General features: G+C 43.8%; 1 protein-coding gene across 9 annotated transcripts in view; it reads left to right on the forward strand.

The window, feature by feature from the left end:
• The window catches only part of LOC132820925 (phosphorylase b kinase regulatory subunit alpha, liver isoform-like), a 121928-nt gene that overhangs the window by 36216 nt on the left and 68435 nt on the right, over positions 1 to 17277 (forward strand). For all 9 annotated transcript variants that reach the window (XM_060833293.1, XM_060833291.1, XM_060833289.1 and 6 more), the window contains 6 exons: positions 1041 to 1094; positions 1924 to 2046; positions 7931 to 8026; positions 10033 to 10140; positions 11544 to 11622; positions 15231 to 15365. In XM_060833293.1, the coding sequence (XP_060689276.1) occupies positions 1041 to 1094; positions 1924 to 2046; positions 7931 to 8026; positions 10033 to 10140; positions 11544 to 11622; positions 15231 to 15365 (595 nt within the window). The remainder of the gene's footprint in view (positions 1 to 1040; positions 1095 to 1923; positions 2047 to 7930; positions 8027 to 10032; positions 10141 to 11543; positions 11623 to 15230; positions 15366 to 17277) is intronic.

A 17277-nucleotide genomic window follows, 5' to 3' on the forward strand; every position in this document is an offset into this window, starting at 1 on the left:
AGCCAGTGGATATAGTATATGTGGCTTTTCAGAAGGTTTTTATCAAAGTCCAATATAGGAGATTAGTAAACAGTAGATTATGGGTAATCGGAAGTGAAGGGAGCAGGAAATTAATGTTTTCTTATGCTGTTGACAAAGGGAAAGCGGTGAATTGAACAAATGGTGAGAGTATTACAAGCAGAAGACAAAAGGAGTGTTAATGGTGGCAAAGGAGGGATAGAGATGCAAAATGGATATTTATGATAGCTGTGAATAGCAGAAAAGAGGTCTGTCCTGCTGAGAGCTAACCCATGCCATCAAGGCAATTGGTGGGAGAGGAGTTGTAAACAAAATGGAGACCAGAGATCATGCTCTGGAGTTGTACAACTTGAGATTCCACATTGGACATTGTAAAGTGTCTGAGTGGAAAATGAGGTCTTGTTCCTCCAGCTTATGTTGTGCTTCTCTGGAACATTGCAGTAGACCCAGTACAGGAATGTTAGTGTGAGAGCAAGATAGATTACTGAAATGGTAAAATAACTGGAAGGTAAGAACCATTCCCACAGACAGAGGGGAAGATGTACTGCAGAGTGCTCACCCATGCTGTGTTTGTGTCTCTAATGTAAAGGAGACTGTACTGTGAGCAGTGAATACAAAGGACTAGATTTCGAAGTCTGGAGCAGGAGTTGAATGGCCTCTCCTCCTCCAATATTCCGATGTTCCTAACCATATCCCTTTAATAATCAAAGGTGTTAACATCACTGAATCCTTCACTGTCAACATCCAATGATCAAAAACTCCACTTAACTCACCATGTAAACACAATGGGTACAAGAGCAGGTCAGAGGCTAGGAATCCTGCGGTGAGTAACTCACCACCTGACTCTCCAAAACCTGTCCGCCATCTGCAAGGCATAAGTCAGGATGGTGATGGAATACTCTCTTGACTGAATAAATGCAGCTCCAACAACAGTCAAGAAAATACATGAGTGCATGACAGGGACATTAGTCAACATCGTGTCGTCCAGCTATTTACCCAAACGGCTTCTTTCTGTTATATAGGGGCGGTATGGTTGTTGTCGGTTTCTGAGAGATGGTTACAAAACTCCAAGAGAGGTAGGTATTGGTGAATTGATCGCCATCCGATTGTTCAGTAAGTGAATTATCAAATGTCATGTATAATTAGTTGCAATGATTAACACTGAGCGTAGTGTTATATTCCTACCTGGTCAACCGTTAATATGTGGTGATTATCATATATTTTAACTGAGTACAGAAGCTGTGCCCTCGAATGGTTGTGTGTTGTGTGAAAATCTTTTGGTTCAATCTGCTTCACACTGTCTTGCTCTGCAGATTTTCCTTGCTAATGCCTTCACTGTGTTGCTCAAGTCTTTAACACTCTTATGTGAAAAATACAAGACCAAACTTAATTTTAGTATTTTTGATATAAAAATGTATCCTTGTGAAACCTTCCCATTCTTTGCGTCTCCTCAAATTTTCTCAATGCTTTGAAAATGATGACATTGACAAATGAAGAAGACTGTTATTGTGGTTCTGTTCGCCGAGCTGGGAATTTGTGTTGCAGACGTTTTGTCCCCTGTCTAGGTGACATCTTCAGTGCTTGGGAGCTTCCTGTGAAGCGCTTCTGTGATCTTTCCTCCGGCATTTGTAGTGGTTTGAATCTTCCACTTCTGGTTGTCAGTTCCAGCTGTCCGTTGCAGTGGTTGGTATATTGGGACCATTGAAATGCCGGAGGAAAGATCACAGAAGCGCTTCACAGGAGGCTCCCAAGCACTGAGGATGTCACCTAGACAGGGGACGAAACGTCTGCAACACAAATTCCCAGCTCGGCGAACAGAACCACAACGAGCACCCGAGCTACAAATCTTCTCACAAACTTTGAAAATGAAGAAGACTTTTGTTAAAGCCCTGTATTTACCTTCAGGACCCCAGCAGATTACATTATGACTCTGCCGAACTACAGTTGTTTGAGAACATTGAATGTGAATGGCCAGTGTTCTGGACGTATCTCCTCATCGATGGGGTCTTTAAAGAAGATAAGGTGCAGGTAGGACATTGGTTTTATGAAAGGCAAAGCTCTGGTCATTGAGTAGTCATCTACCTCTGTATACATCACATCCTTGCTTAGCACCTGTACAAAATGTTACATCATACCTCGTATGCCATATACAGTCATAGACTCATAGAGATGGCAAAGTCCTCAGTGAATGTTTCTTCTCTGTTTACCGTGGAGAAACACATAAAGACTTGGGATGTTAATGGTTTATCTTGGGGACAGTCTATTCCACAGCAGAGGAGGTGTTGGACTTATTATAATGTTTGAAGGTGGATAAATCTCCTAGTCCTGACCAGATATATCCAAGAACACTGCAAAAGGCTGGAGAAGAAATTGCAGGGGTCCTGACTGATATTTTGCTTCATCATTAACCACAGGTGAGGTCCCGGAAGATTGGAGGATAGTGAATGTTGTGCTATTATTCAAGAAAGGCTGCAAAGGAAAACCTGGGAACTGTGGACCAGTAAGCCTAGCATCTGTGATAGTTACTTGAGAAGATTCTGAGATAAGATATCCATGCACTTGGAAACACAGGGTTTGATTAGGAGTAGTCAGCATGGCTTTGTGCATGGAAGATCATACCTCACTAATTTGTTAGAATTCTTGGATGAAGTGACTAGGAAGGTTGATGAGGGCAGGGTGGTAGAGGTAGTCTTTCTGGATGTTCAAAGTGTGAGAGAAGATTTGTAGCTCGGATGCTCATTGTTGTGGTTCTGTTCGCCGAGCTGGGAGTTTTTGTTGCAAACGTTTCGTCCCCTTTCTAGGTGACATCCTCAGTGCTTGTGAGCCTCCTGTGAAGTGCTTCAGTGATGTTTCCTCCGGCATTTATAGTGGCGTGTCTCTGCCGCTTCCGGTTGTCAGTTGCTGTCCGCTGCAGTGGCCGGTATATTGGGTGCAGGTTGATGTGTTTGTTGATAGAATCTGTGGATGAGTGCCATGCCTCTAGGAATTCCCTGGCTGTTCTCTGTTTGGCTTGCCCTATAATAGTAGTGTTGTCCCAGTCGAATTCATGTTGTTTGTCATCTGAGTGTGTGGCTACTAAGGATAGTTGGTTGTGTCGTTTCGTGGCTAGTTGCTGTTCATGGATGTGAGTTGTTAGCTGTCTTCCTGTTTGTCCTATGTAGTGTTTTGTGCAGTCCTTGCATGGGATTTTGTACACTACGTTGGTTTTGCACTGAGGATGTCACCTAGAAAGGGGATGAAACATTTGCAACAAAAACTCCCAGCTCGGCGAACAGAACCACAACAACAGTCTTTCTGGATTTCAGTAAGGCCTTTGATAAAGTTCCACATGGTAGGCTGCTCTGGAAGGTTACATCACATTGAATCCAAGGAGAACTGGCAAATTATTTTACACAGTTGGCTTGATGGTAGGAAGCAGAGGGTAATGGTGGAAGGATGCTTATTGGACTGGACTAGTGGAGTGCCTCAGGGGTCAGTGATGGGTCCATTACTGTTTATTATCTGTATTAATGATTTAAATGAGAACGTACAAGCCATAATCAGTAAGTTTGTAGATGATACTAAAATAGGCGGTATTGAGGACTGTGAAGAAAATTATCAAAAATTGCAGCAGGACCTTGATCAGCTGGGGAAGTTGGCTGAGAAATGGTAAATAGAGTTTAATATAGACAAGTGTGAGGTCTTGCATTTTGGAAAGTCAAATTAAGGAGTGTAGTGGACAGAGGAAGCTTGGCGTTGAGGTGCACGGTTCTCTGAAAGTGGAGTCACAGGCAGACAGGGCAGTGAAGAAGGCTTTTGGCACACTGGCCTTCATCCGTCAGGGCATTGAGTATAGAAGTTGGAAAATGATGCTGCAGTTATACAGGACGTTGGTGAGGCTGCACTTGGAGTATTGTGTTCAGTTTTGGTCACTTTGCTGTGAGAAGGATGTTATTAAACTGGCGAGAGTGCAGATGAAATCTACAAGGATGTTGCCAGCACTCAACGGTCTAAGTTATAGGGAGAGCTTGGACAAGCTAGGACTTCTTTCTTTAGAGTGTAAGAGATGGAGAGGGCATCTTATAAAAGTCTATAAGATCATGAGAGGCATGGTTAGGGTGAATGCACTCAGTCTTTTGTCAAGGGGAATCGAGGACTAGAGGGCGTCAGTTTAAGGTTAGAGGGGAAAGAATGAAAAGGAAGTTGAGGGGCAACTTTGTTTACACAGAAGGTGATATGCATATGGAATGAGCTGCCAGTGGAAGTGGTTGAGACGGGTACATTAACAACATTTAAAAGGCATTTGGACAAATACATGAATAGGAAAGGTTCAGATGGATATAGGCCAAGTGCAGGGAAATGGGGTTAGTATGGATTGACATTGTGGTTGGCATGGACTAGTTTGTACCAAAGGGTGTGTCTCCATGCTGGAGGACTTTATAACTCTGTGAGAAGTACAGAAGGAAAGAGATTCTTTGGTCCAACTTGTCCATGCTGACCAGATATCCTAAATTAGTCTACTCCCATTTTCCAACATTTGGTCAACATCCCTCTAAACCTTTCATAAACTCATCCAGATGCCTTTTAAATGTTGTAATTGTACCAGCCTCTATTCTATACACGCACCACCATCTGTGTGAAAATGTTACCCCTCAGGTCCCTTTTATATCTTTCCCTCTTCATCTAAACCTACGCACTTGATCATAAAATCTTAGAATCCCTACAGTGTGGAAACAGGCTCTTCAGCCCAACAAATCCACACTGACCCTCCAAAGAGTAACCCACCCAAACGCATTCCCCTATTCTATTGCTCTACATTACCCCGACTAATGCATCTAACCTACACATCCCTGGACACCATGGGCAATTTAGCACGGCCAATTCACCTGACCTGCAAATCCTTGGATTGTAGGAGGAAACTGGAGCACCCAGAGGAAGCCCACACAGACAAAGGGAGAACGTGTAAATTTTGTGTAAAATGGGTGGCCATTTTAAGGGATCTATGTACCTGCACACCAAGATCCCTCTGTTCCTCCATACTGCCAAGAATCCTATCCTTAATCCTGTACTCAGCTTTCAAATTCGACCTTCCAAAATGCAGCACATTGCATTTATCCAGGTTGAACTCCATCTGCCACCTCTCAGCCCATCTCTGCATCCTGTCAATGTCCCGCTGCAGCCTACAACAGCCCTCTATACTGTCAACGACACCTCCAACCTTTGTGTCATCTGCAAACTTGCTGACCCATCCTTCAATCCCCTCATCCAAATCATTAATAATAACATCCTTGTAAATCGTTTCTGAATATTTTCACATTTCACAACATCCTTCCTGTAGGTTGGAGACCAGAATTGCACATAATGTTTTCAAAGCAGCCTGACCAATTTCCTGTATAGCGCAACATGAACTCCTAACTCCTGTACTTAATGCCCTTACCAATAAAGGAAAGCATACCAAATGCCACCTTCGCCATCCTGTCTACCTGCGACTCCACTTTCAAGGAACTATGAACCTACACTCCAAGGTCTCTTTGTTCAGCAACACTCCCCAGGACCTTACCATTAAGTGTATAAGTCCTGTTTCAATATACCTTTCCAAAACATAGCACCTCATATTTATCTAAATCAAACTCCATTTGTTACTCCTCAGCCCATTGGTCTATCTGATCAAGATCCCTTTGTACTCTGAGGGAACCTTCTTTGCTGTCCAATTTTGGTATCATTTGCAAACTTACTAACTATACCCACTATATTCACATCCAAATCATTTATATAATTGACAAAAAACTTCACCTTTGTTATCATATCTGTCCTCAAAATGATATTTTGCTTATCTGCGCCACATATTCTAATGCTAATCATACATTAGAGGTGTAGGGCTATGAAATTCATCTTTTTAAATTCTGGATTTGCCTGTTCTTTTGCTTGTACACGTGGTTTAACTCTGTAACTCTCAATTGCTCTAAATTTCACTTCAGTAATTATCTGGGTTACCGTTTCTGCAATTGTTACAATCTATGTCTCAGAGTCAGCTCTCAGCTTTCTCCCAAGCAGGGCTGTAAAGGATTAATTCCCCATTGTGCTTCCAGCTTTCCTAGTATACCTCCCATCTTCCCATTGCATATTCTAACAGAGAGAACGCCCTGGATAGGACAGTCGATGTGTTTTGTTGGGTCTGGGTCTGGAACTGTACAGAATTTTAACCTTTTTTACTGTATTGGCTGCTCTTCGTAATGTGGTCTTCTCTGCATTGGTGAGACAAAATGCAAACTAGGTGACTGCTTTGCAGAACACCAACATTCTGTATGTAAAAATGAGCTTCTGATTGCCAGTCCCTTCAATGCTCCATAATGTTCCCTGCCCAACATCCCTGTCTTGGGCATGTTGCAGTGTTCCAGAGAAGTTCAGTGCAAGCTGGAAGAATGGCATTTCATTTTATGCTTGGGGTATCTCCAGCCTTCTGGATTCGAGGTCGAGTTCAGTAATTTTATGGTCTTAATGTCTCCTTTCACGTCTTTCCCCCAACCCCCACACCCCAGCCCTTGTCAATATATGGGCTGTTTTAAGCACAGCCAAACCACTTTCATCTGCTAATGGTCCATATTACCATCATCTTCACAGCTCACCATTATATTTTCCTTGTCTGCCTAACTTGCTCTCTTTCTGGACTCTGTCTTCACCTATCCACTCACTCGTTTTCCAAAATCCCTACCTCCTGTCTTCAGCATATGTACCATCTTTTCCTAGCTGCTTTGATAAAGTGTCACTGGACTCGAAACATTAACTGTGATTTCTCTCCACAGATGCAACCAGACCTGCTGAGTTTCTTTTTCCAACAATTTCTGGTTTTCTCACATTAATGTGTCTGTTCCTTAGTTTGTTGACGCACTATTTCAGAAGAGGCAAGAGTGCGTCCATTCAAATGGACTAGCGGGCAAAATGGGTACTGTATTGGCATGGAAAATGTGGCAAACTGGAAACAATGTGTGGGAATAATTGTGTCTTTCTCATTGTGGTAACTAGTGGGCTATTCGTGGGCTCCATGGTATATGTTAATGACCTGGTTGAGCGAACTAAATGCAGCGTTTCCAAGTTTGCTGATGGGACAGAACTGAGTGGGATTATGCATTATGTGAAGGATGCAAGGAGGCTTTCATGGTGACTTTGACAAGTTGAGTGAATGAGTAGGCACAGAGAAGATGTAGTACAATGTGGATAAATGTGAAGTTATGTACTTTGGTGTAAAAAATGGAAAGGCAGAGTATTGTTTAAATGGTGATGTGTTGGGAAATGTGGATGTACAAAGGGATCTGGGTGTCATAATACACCAGTCAATGAAAGTAGACAGGCAGCTGCAGCCAGCAAATAGGAAAGCCAGTGGTAGAGTGGCCTTCATTACAAGTGGATGTAAGAATGAATATCTTCCAGCAACTTTACAGGGTTTTGCTGAGAATTGTATGCAGTTCTGGTCTCTCTACTAAAGAAATGTTGCCCTTGTCATAGAGGGAGTACAGCTGAAGTTCACTAGGCTGATAATGGGGTTGAAAGGACTGTCTTGTGAAGAGAAATTGGTTTGACTAGGCATGTATTTCAAAGGATGAGAAATGATCTGATTGCAGTGTGTGACGATGGGAGGATGTTGCCCCTGGTTGGGGAGCCTTGAACCAGGAGCCAGTAAGATAGGGGTGTGTGTGTGTGTGTGTGTGTGTTTTTTTCTCTGAGCCATGCAGTACAGACTGTGCCCACTTTGTTTGTTAGTGGGTTTTCCAAGTGCTGGAAGTGCCATTGGGAATGAATTCCAGGATTTTGACAAGTGACGCTGATTTTATTTCCAAATCAGGATTGTAAGTGGTTTGGAGGGGAACTCGCAGCTGATGGCTGACTGTGTAGAAATTCAAGCTCTGTTTCTCTTTGTTATCTCTTGTTCTTACAGATTGAAGAATATAGAGAGGCCCTGGAAGAGGTTCTTATAAGAGGACAGAATGGCATACGCCTCATTCCAGAACTGTATGCTGTTCCCCCAGAAAAGGTATGTCATTTTAATCAGCCCATGATTATCCTGAGCTATAATCACATGCTTGTTTTATTGAGCAAAGTCAAACATTACACATTTACTCATAACATACAGCCTGAAGAATTCGCAAATGAGTCCTAATTGTGTATTTTAACCAAAGGTGTTGAGGGTGTTAATTAAATTGATCGACTGAATTCCATTACAAAAATATTCTTTGGTTTCTTGACTCTGACTGTGATATTTGTGTGGGAGTATTTGATTTAATTTGGGGAATTGTCCCCAGTTTGCCAAGAAAATGACAAAAAGCTGTGGTGAATTTCACCACAGGTTTGTCATCAGTGCACTGAATGTTTGTATTGAACCTGAGAAATCACAAGTTCAGGTCAGTCTTTCATGGTGAGTCTGCAAAGCTCCTGGACGTGGATTTGTAAAATTTCGACGTTGGGTGTAGGCATCACTGGCAAGCCCAGTATTTATTGCCAATCTCGAATTATTCCTTTGAAATGAGTGGCTCATTCAGCCATCTCCAAGGGTAGCTCAGAGTCAACTTCCTCGCTGTAGGTTTAGAGTCACACAGAATCGTACAGTGCTGAAGAGGCCCTTTGGCCCATTGAGACTGCACTGCCAAACCGCACTCGTCCCACTTTCCCGCATTAGGTTCATGGCCTTGGATGTCAGCTACAACACTTCAGGTACTCATCCAAGGGCTTTTTAAAGGTTGAAGGACTTCCCACCTCGACAGTGTGTTCCAGACCCCCAGCACCATCTGGGTGTGAAAAGGATTTTGCTCAAACCCCCTCTTCAACCTCCTGACTTCCATCTTAAAATTAAACACCCTTCTTATTGACCCTTTGACGAAAGCAAACAGCTGCTCTCTATCCACCCTGCCCATGCCCCTCATCATCTTATACATCTTTATCAATTCCCCAACCCGCTCCCCCAACTTTCTCTGATCCAGCCCCTCTTCATCAACCTCCTGATGAATCTTCTCTGCACTCCCCCTCCAATGCAATCACATCCTTCCCATAGTGTGACCAGAACTGCACACAGTGCTCTAGCTGTGGCCTAACCAAAGTTCTGTCCAGCTCCAACATGACCTTCTGGCTCTTATAATCTATGGCTCGACTGATAAAGGCCACTCATGGCCTGTTATATTGGCCAGACTGCAGACCTGGTAAGGTCAGCACATTTCCTTCCTTAAAGAGTATTTCAGAGAACCAGTTATAGTCATACAGCATGGAAACACAGGCCATTCAGTCCAACCAGTCCATGCTGACCATAATCCCAAACTAAACTAGTCCCACCTGCCTGCTTCTGGCCCATGTCTCCAAACTTTTCTCTCTTCATGTATTTATCTAAATGCCTTCTAAAGGTGATAACTGTACCCGCATCCACCACTTCCTTTGGAAGTTCATTCCACACATGAAACCTTTGTCTGTGTTTTTTAAAAAAATCGCCCCTCCTGTCTTTTTAAAATCTTTCTCCTCTGACTTTAAAAATATGCCCCCTCGTTTTGAGATTTCTCATCCTAGAGAGGAGACACCTGCTATTCACCTTATCTATGTCCCTCATGATTGTATACAATTCAAAGAGGTCACCTTCAACCTCCAATGCTCTAGCGGGAGAAGTCCCAATCTATTGAGCATCTCCTTATACCTCAAACCTTCCATACCCAAAAACATCCTGATAAATCTCTCCAGCTTTAAAAATATCCTCCCTATAACAGGGTAACCAGGACTGGATACAGTTAGTCTTTTATGACAATTCATGATAATTCTGTGGTCACTATCACTGAGACTAGATTTCAATTCCAGATTTATTTAAGATCCACTTGCAGCAATGGTAAAGCATGCACGTTTTCATAAAGTTGTTATTATTTTGAATTGAAGTGATTTGACAGCATGGACAATTTTCCAACTTGACCTCCAGTGGAATGATTTGAGTTAAATTTGTGTAATTATAAAATCCCACCTTGAGCGGTGATTCCAATGTAATGTAACCCTCCTGCTGGTTCTATCCAGGTGGATGAAGAAAATGAGAACCCACATACTGTGGACAGAGTCGCAAAAGGAAAACTGCCACACATGTGGGGACAGTCATTATATATCCTCGGGACTCTGCTGGCTGAGGTACATGCTCAAACACTGCATCTTTTGAATAAGGTCAGACTGGATTACTAGGTTCCTTACAAACAATGTTTATTAACCATCACTACACAACGGGAAGGCTACCAAGCAGCGCACACTCAGCTGGAGACATGCTCCAACCTCCTAGCAGAATCCTATCACATGACTGACTACTGAGATGCAGTGATGTCAGAATATAACTCAGAGACTCCTCACTTGATCCTCAGTCTCTCCCCAACACCCCATAAATCACATTAATAAGATTCTTCTTATGCTTTTAATTCATAAGAACGATTTTGTGAGTTTTAGTTACTTGAGCAAACGTGGACCCATGGCCTTTCATTCACCACCTGTCCTGCTTTCAGTATGTTTTTGATGCTTTTAACTGTTTAAAAAAGCAGTCATATTCAACATTGTTGTGCTGGCTCCCAGTCAGGCTAACCAAATGAGATGTGTAGATCCACTGCCCAGTGAGACAAGGCAGGTGAATACATTTGTAAAATGTAATAGAGATATTTTAGAAACTTGGAAACTAGGAGGAGGAGTAGGCCACTCAGCCCTTCAATATGATCATGGTTGATCATCCACTTCAGATCCACTTTCTCCCCATAACTTTGATCCCTTTCGTCCTAAGAACTATGTCGAGCTCCTTTTTTGACTTGAAAAATACTATATTTTAACATCTTCGTTTTTTTACGCTGTTTATTCAAGTTACCTTCAGGAGCAAATTCTTCACCTTTGCCTTACAACCTCTCTTCAAAAAAAAAGGACTAAATCACCGCTTAAGGTGACAGCATCATCACAATATAGTCAGGGACGAGGCATTGCAGCTCTACAGGATTTGGCCTGGATAGCAGTGGTCCCTTATGTGAGAAAAAGATGAAACTGCTTTTGATTCAGTTCAGAGGAGGTTCTCTTAACTCACTGCTGGGATGAAGGGTTACCAAAGGAAGAAATGTTGAACAGGCTAGGCCTGCAACCTTCGGGGTGCAGAAGAAGGTGGTCTTATTGAAAATCGATATAATCTGACAGGACTGGAGAGGGTGGATGCTGAGAAGATGTTTTCCCCTCATGGGGAGGGATGAGAATTGGAGGATACAGGGATCACCCCATTAGACAAGGATAAAGAGAAGGTTACTCTCCAAGAGGATTGTTGCATTCTGTGCCCCAGAAGGTCCTTAAATTTATTTGAGGCTGAGTTAGTTTTGATTGACAGGGGAGTCTGTGGTTTTTGGGGACAGGGTACAGGGTACAGGGGCAGTCAGGAAAGTGGAGTTGAGAGCACAACCATACCATGTCGAATAGCAGAGTAGTTTCAATGGGTTGAATGGCCTAATCCTGCTCCTTTGTTCCCGTAGCTTCAGTTTTCGCTTTGTCTCTGATTTGGGCCTTGCTTTGTTTTGCAGGGATTTCTTGCTCCCGGGGAGGTTGATCCTTTGAGCCGAAGACTATCCACCGTTAGCAGGCCTGATGTCGTGGTCCAAGGTCAGTCAGTTAGTTCAATTATCACTAATCAATATTTTTCTGTTTATGAACTTCACTACTGTAAATGGCTCAAACAGTGAGGGTGCTGGGAGAGAACTGATGTCCTTGTTAGTCATAGCATCATAGAATCCTTACAGTGTGGAAACAGGCCATTTGGCCCAACAAGTCCACACCGACCCTCTGAAGAGCACCCCACTCAGACCCATTCCCCTACCCTGCCACTCTACATTTAATCGTAACTAATGTACCTAACCTATGCATCCCTGAACACTGTGGGCAATATAGCATGGTCAATTCACCTGACCTGCACATCTTTGGACTGTGGGAGGAAACCAGAGCACATGGAGGAAACCCACGCAGACACTAGGAAAGTGTGCAAACCCCACAGACAGTCACCTGAGGCTGGAATTGAACCTGCCACTGTGTGTGGACGTTATTTACAAGAGGTTGCTCACTTTCTCTTGCAGGAATTATTTTAATAACACCACATGACCTTGAAGGTGCCAGTCCCTCTCTGTTTTGATGGGTACAATAACGACTTGCATTTCTTTAGCACCCTAAACATTCCCAAAGGAAAACCTGTCAAGGGTCAGTACACTGTTGAGCAGGAAAAGACCAGCAGAGAAAGCTGAGCAAAAGCAGTGATCAATTCCGCGGGTGACATGGAAGTCAAAAGCAGTTTCTTTTTGTGTGTGGAGAGAGTAAATTGACCCAGTGTAGTGGTAATGTCAGTGGATTAGTAATCATGAGTCCCTTGGGGCATGGGTTCAAATCCCACCAGGGCTGTGGGTAGATTTTAAATTTAATTTTAGAAAATCAGGATTGAAAATTAGACTCAGTAATCGTGAATACAAAGCTATCATCATTGTTGGAAAGATCCATCATGTTCACTAACGTCCTTTAGGGAAGGTGAGGTGAGAGTGACAGCCCTTGACATCAAAGCCATATTTGAGCGAGTGGTGGCATCAAGGAGCCTTAGCAAAGCTGATATCAATGGGTGGCAGGGGCTAACGCTGTAATTTGTTTAAACCATGCCTGGCACATAGGAAGGCAGTTATGGTTGTTGGAGGTCAGTCATCTCAGCTCCAGGACATCTCTGTAGGGATTCCTGAGAGTAGTGTCCTCGGCCCAACCATCTTCACCTGCTTCATCAATGACCTTCTCTCCACCATTAGGTCAGAAGTGAGGATGTTCGCTGATGAACGCACAATGTTCAGCACCATTTGCGACTCATCATATACTGAAGCAGTCTACGTTCAAATGCAGCGAGATCTGGACAGTGTCCAGGCCTGGGCTGACAAGTGGCATGTAACATTCGTGCCACACACGTGCCAGGTGATGACCATCTCCAACAAGAGACCATGTAACCACTGCCCCTTGACCCACTGCCCAGTATTACCATCACTGAATCCCCCACTGTTAACATCCTGGTGATTATGGTGACATGGTGGCTCAGTGGGCAGTACAATGGCACAGTGGTTAGCACTGCTGCCTCACAGTGCCAGGGACCCGGGGTAGATTTCAGCTCGGAGACTGTCTGTGTGGAGTCTATACGTTCTCTCCGTGTCTGCATGGGTTTCCTCCGGGTGCTTCAGTTTCCTCCCACAGTCTAAATATGTGCAGGTTAGGTGAATTGGCCATGCTAAATTGCCCATTGTATTCAGGGATATGTGGGTTTGGTGTATTATTCAGGGGTAAATGCAGAGTAATAGGATGGGGACTGGTTCTGGCTGGATTACTCTTAGCAGGGTGGATGTGGACTTGTTGGGCCAAATAGCCTGTTTCCACCCTGTAGGGATTCGATGACGATATACCATTGACCAGTAGCAGCAATGTGTACCATCTACAAGATGTAATGCAAGAAATTCAGCAAAGACCCTTTGGCAGCACCTTCCAAACCCATTTCTAAGTAAAAGAACAAGGGCAGCATGGCCACTTCCCCTCCAAACCACTCACCATCCTGAATTGGAAATACCGGTGGTTCAGTGGTTAGCACTGCTGCCTCACAGCGCCAGGGATCCGGATTCAATTCCAGCCTCGGATGACTGTGTGGAGTTTGTACATTCTCCCCGTGGCTGTGTGAGTTTCCTCTGGGTGCTCCCACAGTCTATAAAGATGTGCAGGTTAGGTGAATTGGCCATAGTTAGATTAGATTAGATTACTTACAGTGTGGAAACAGGCCCTTCGGCCCAACAAGTCCACACCGACCCGCCGAAGCGCAACCTCTTACCTAACACATGGCTAATTCACCTAACCCGCACATCTTTGGACCGTGGGAGGAAACCGGAGCACCCGGAGGAAACCCACGCAGACACGGGGAGAACGTGCAAACTCCACGCAGTCAGTCGCCTGAGGAGGGAAATGAACCCGGGTCTCTGGCGCTGTGAGGCAGCAGTGCTAACCACTGTGCCACCGTGCCACCCACAAGTGTCAAGGGATCTGCAGACAATGTAGATTAGCCATGGGAAATGCAGGCTTACAGGATAGGGCAAGAGTGTGGATATAGGTGGGATTCTTTTCAGAGGACCGGTTTGGACTCGGTGGGCCGAATGGCCTGCTTCCACACTGTATGGATTCTATGATTCTGCTGTTGCTATGAGACACAGAAACCAGCCGGAGAGAATTCCTGTGTTTCCAAAACAACCCTGCAGGAATCACAAAACCAAGCAGAACTCTGGAAACCTGAGAACTCCAGCCTGGTGCCAGGTGAGGTGAGCTAGCAGAGTAGGTTCTGATAAAGAGTTACCAGACATGAAATGTTAACACCGCTTCCTTCCCACAGATGCTGTCAGACCTGTTGACGTTTGCCAGCAGTTTCTGTCGTTGTTTCAGATCACCATTATCTGCAGTTCTTCATTTTATTATAGCAGAATGGGAAACTGGTCCACAGCTCCCTAAACCAGTGGAGAACCAGATGGGTTTTATTCAAAAAGGGAGTGCACCATTTTCTTTAATGACTGGAAAAAGTTGGCAATTATTTACTTGGGATTTCTCTTTCCTCTGAGTTCAGTGTTTGCATCAATACGGTATCAATAGCTGTTTTGTTAAAAAAAATCTGGCGAACTTTGCTCACAACATCTATTATCAAAAGATTACCTTCGTATAAATTGCTTTTGATTTTTTTAATGCAACAGCAACGTGCATTTGTCTAACACGCTAAAATGACCTGTGCTACCTCATAGGAGGGTTCTCAAGCAAAAACAAAGGTGGATGGCCAAAGTCCTGATCAAAGAAGTACATTTATGGAGTTTGTTATGGGAAAATGTGTTGCCTGGCTCCCCAGACTCCAACACTAACCACTTCATTAGCTGCAGAGCACATTAGAAAGTCCTGTGGTGAGGACCGGCAGTATATCAAGTCATCCCTTTTTTTTCTAAAGCATTAGTTGAGAAATCAGTTAGCTTTGTATCTCACATTTTGGGAAATAATTATCCTACTGTTGGTGATATAGAGATGCTAACAGCTTATGGTAACAAGGTCAATGTTCACATTTTCATTTTCAACTGGCACCATTTAAACATTAATGAAAGTGCTCCTGTTATTGGAAACAGTTATACTGATAATGAAACTATATTAACGTACCTGTGTTTTTCCCTCTTGTTGCATAGTATCGATATTGGCAGAAACCGAAAAAATAAAGAACATCTTGGCAAAGCATAACTTCGTTGTAGATGGCGTTTCTGATGTTCTGCCCATCAGAGTGCAGCCAGGAAGAATTCTTAGTCACCTCTATGCAAAACTAGGTAAGTGCTTCATAAATCTCATGTTGTTCCCATTAGTTCAATCATTGTGTGTTGGTCAGACTCATTCAATACCTATTTACATAATGCTTGCAATATATTACTTACTTGGGGACGTTGGTTTTAAAATCAAGTAAAATGGCATTTTGTTTTTTAACATTGTTTTTCCAAAGATCACAAACTGATTTTGTTCTGTGTTGGGTCAAAGCCACACTTTCGAGATATAGAAACATTGAGAAAAGGAACAGAAGTAGACCATTCAGCCCTTCCAAGCCTGCTCCGCCATTCAATAAGCTCATGGCTGATCATCCAACTCATTACATAGTCCCTGCTCTCGTCCCCCATACACTGCAATCCCTTTAGCCCTAAGAACTATATCTAACTCTCTCTTGATAAAAGTGAGCACTGCAGATGCTGGAGGTCAGAGCATAATCGATTAGAGTGGTGCTGGAAAGGCACAATAGGTCAAGCAGCATCCGAGGAGCAGGAAAATTGACGTTTCGGGCAAAAGTCCTTCATTAGGAATGAGGATTTTCCCGCTCCTCGGATGCTGCCTGACCTGTGCTTTCCAGCACCACTCTAATCTAGACTCTAACTTTGTCTTGTCAGTATTCAATATTTTGGCCTTAACTGCTTTCTGTGGCAGGGAATTCTACAGGCGCACCACTCTCTGGGTGAAGAAATTTCTCATCTCAGTCTGAAACGGCCTTACCCTGGATAGAGTCATAGAGTCGATAAAGTGTGGTGATAGAAAAAGCACAGCAGGTCTGGCAGCATTGGAGGAGCAGAGGAGTTGATGTCTTGGGCATAAACCATCATCAGGACTGGGGAACGGGGCTGAGAAATAAATGGGGGTGTTTGGGGCTAGGGGAAACATAGGTGGATGCAGGTAGGACATGATTGTGTTAGGTCAGTGGGAAGTGTGGAACAGATAGGTGGGAAGGAAAATGAACAGGTAGCTCAGGTCAAGAGGGTGGTGCCAAGTCAGAGGTTTGGAGATGGGATGGCGGGAGTCGGGAGGGGAGGGGGGGGGGTGGTGGCGAAGATTTGGAAACTGGTGAATTTTCGATGTTAAGACCATGTGGTTATAGGCTCCTGAGGCGGAAGGTGTTCTTCCTCCAGTTTGTGGGTGGCCTTGTTTGAATGGTGGAGGAGGTCGGAATGGACATGTCATGGTGGGAATGGGAGTTAAACTGGGTGGCCACTGGAAGGTGGGGTTGGTTTGTCCGTACGGAGCAGAGATGTTCCCTGAACCATTCCATGAATTTGCGCTCGGTCTCTCTGATGTCGGGAAGACCACATCAAGAGCAACAGATGCAGTAAATGAGGTTCGAGGATATGCAAGTAGATCTCTGCTGGATTTGGAATGATCGTTTGGCAGCGAGTCATAGAGATGTATAGCATCTTGTCCATGCTGACCAGATGCCTTAAAATTAATCTCATCAGATTTGCCAGCATTTTCCCCATATCCCTCTAAACCGTTCCTAGTCATATACCTGTCCCAATGCCTTTTAAGTGCTGTAATTGTACCAGCCTCTACCACTTCCTCTGGCACTTCATTCCATACACACGCACCACCTTTTGTGTGAAAATATTGTCCCTTAGGTCCTTTTAAATATTTCCCCTCTCACCCTAAACCTATGCCCTCTAGTTTTGGACTCCCCTACCCCGTGAAATAGACCTTGGCTATTCACCCAATGCATGCACCTCATGATTTAATAAACCTCTATAAGGTCACCCCTCAGCATTCAATACTCCGGGAAAACAGCTCCAGCCTATTCAACCTCTCCCTATGGCTCAAACCATCCAATTGGTGACATCCTTGTAAATCTTTTCTGAACTCTTTCAAGTGTTACAACATCCTTCCTATATCAGGGAGACCAGAACTGGATGCAGTATTCCAAAAGTAGCCTAA

Source organism: Hemiscyllium ocellatum, chromosome 12, assembly GCF_020745735.1.
Source record: "Hemiscyllium ocellatum isolate sHemOce1 chromosome 12, sHemOce1.pat.X.cur, whole genome shotgun sequence".
Taxonomy (NCBI): Eukaryota; Metazoa; Chordata; class Chondrichthyes; order Orectolobiformes; family Hemiscylliidae; genus Hemiscyllium; species Hemiscyllium ocellatum.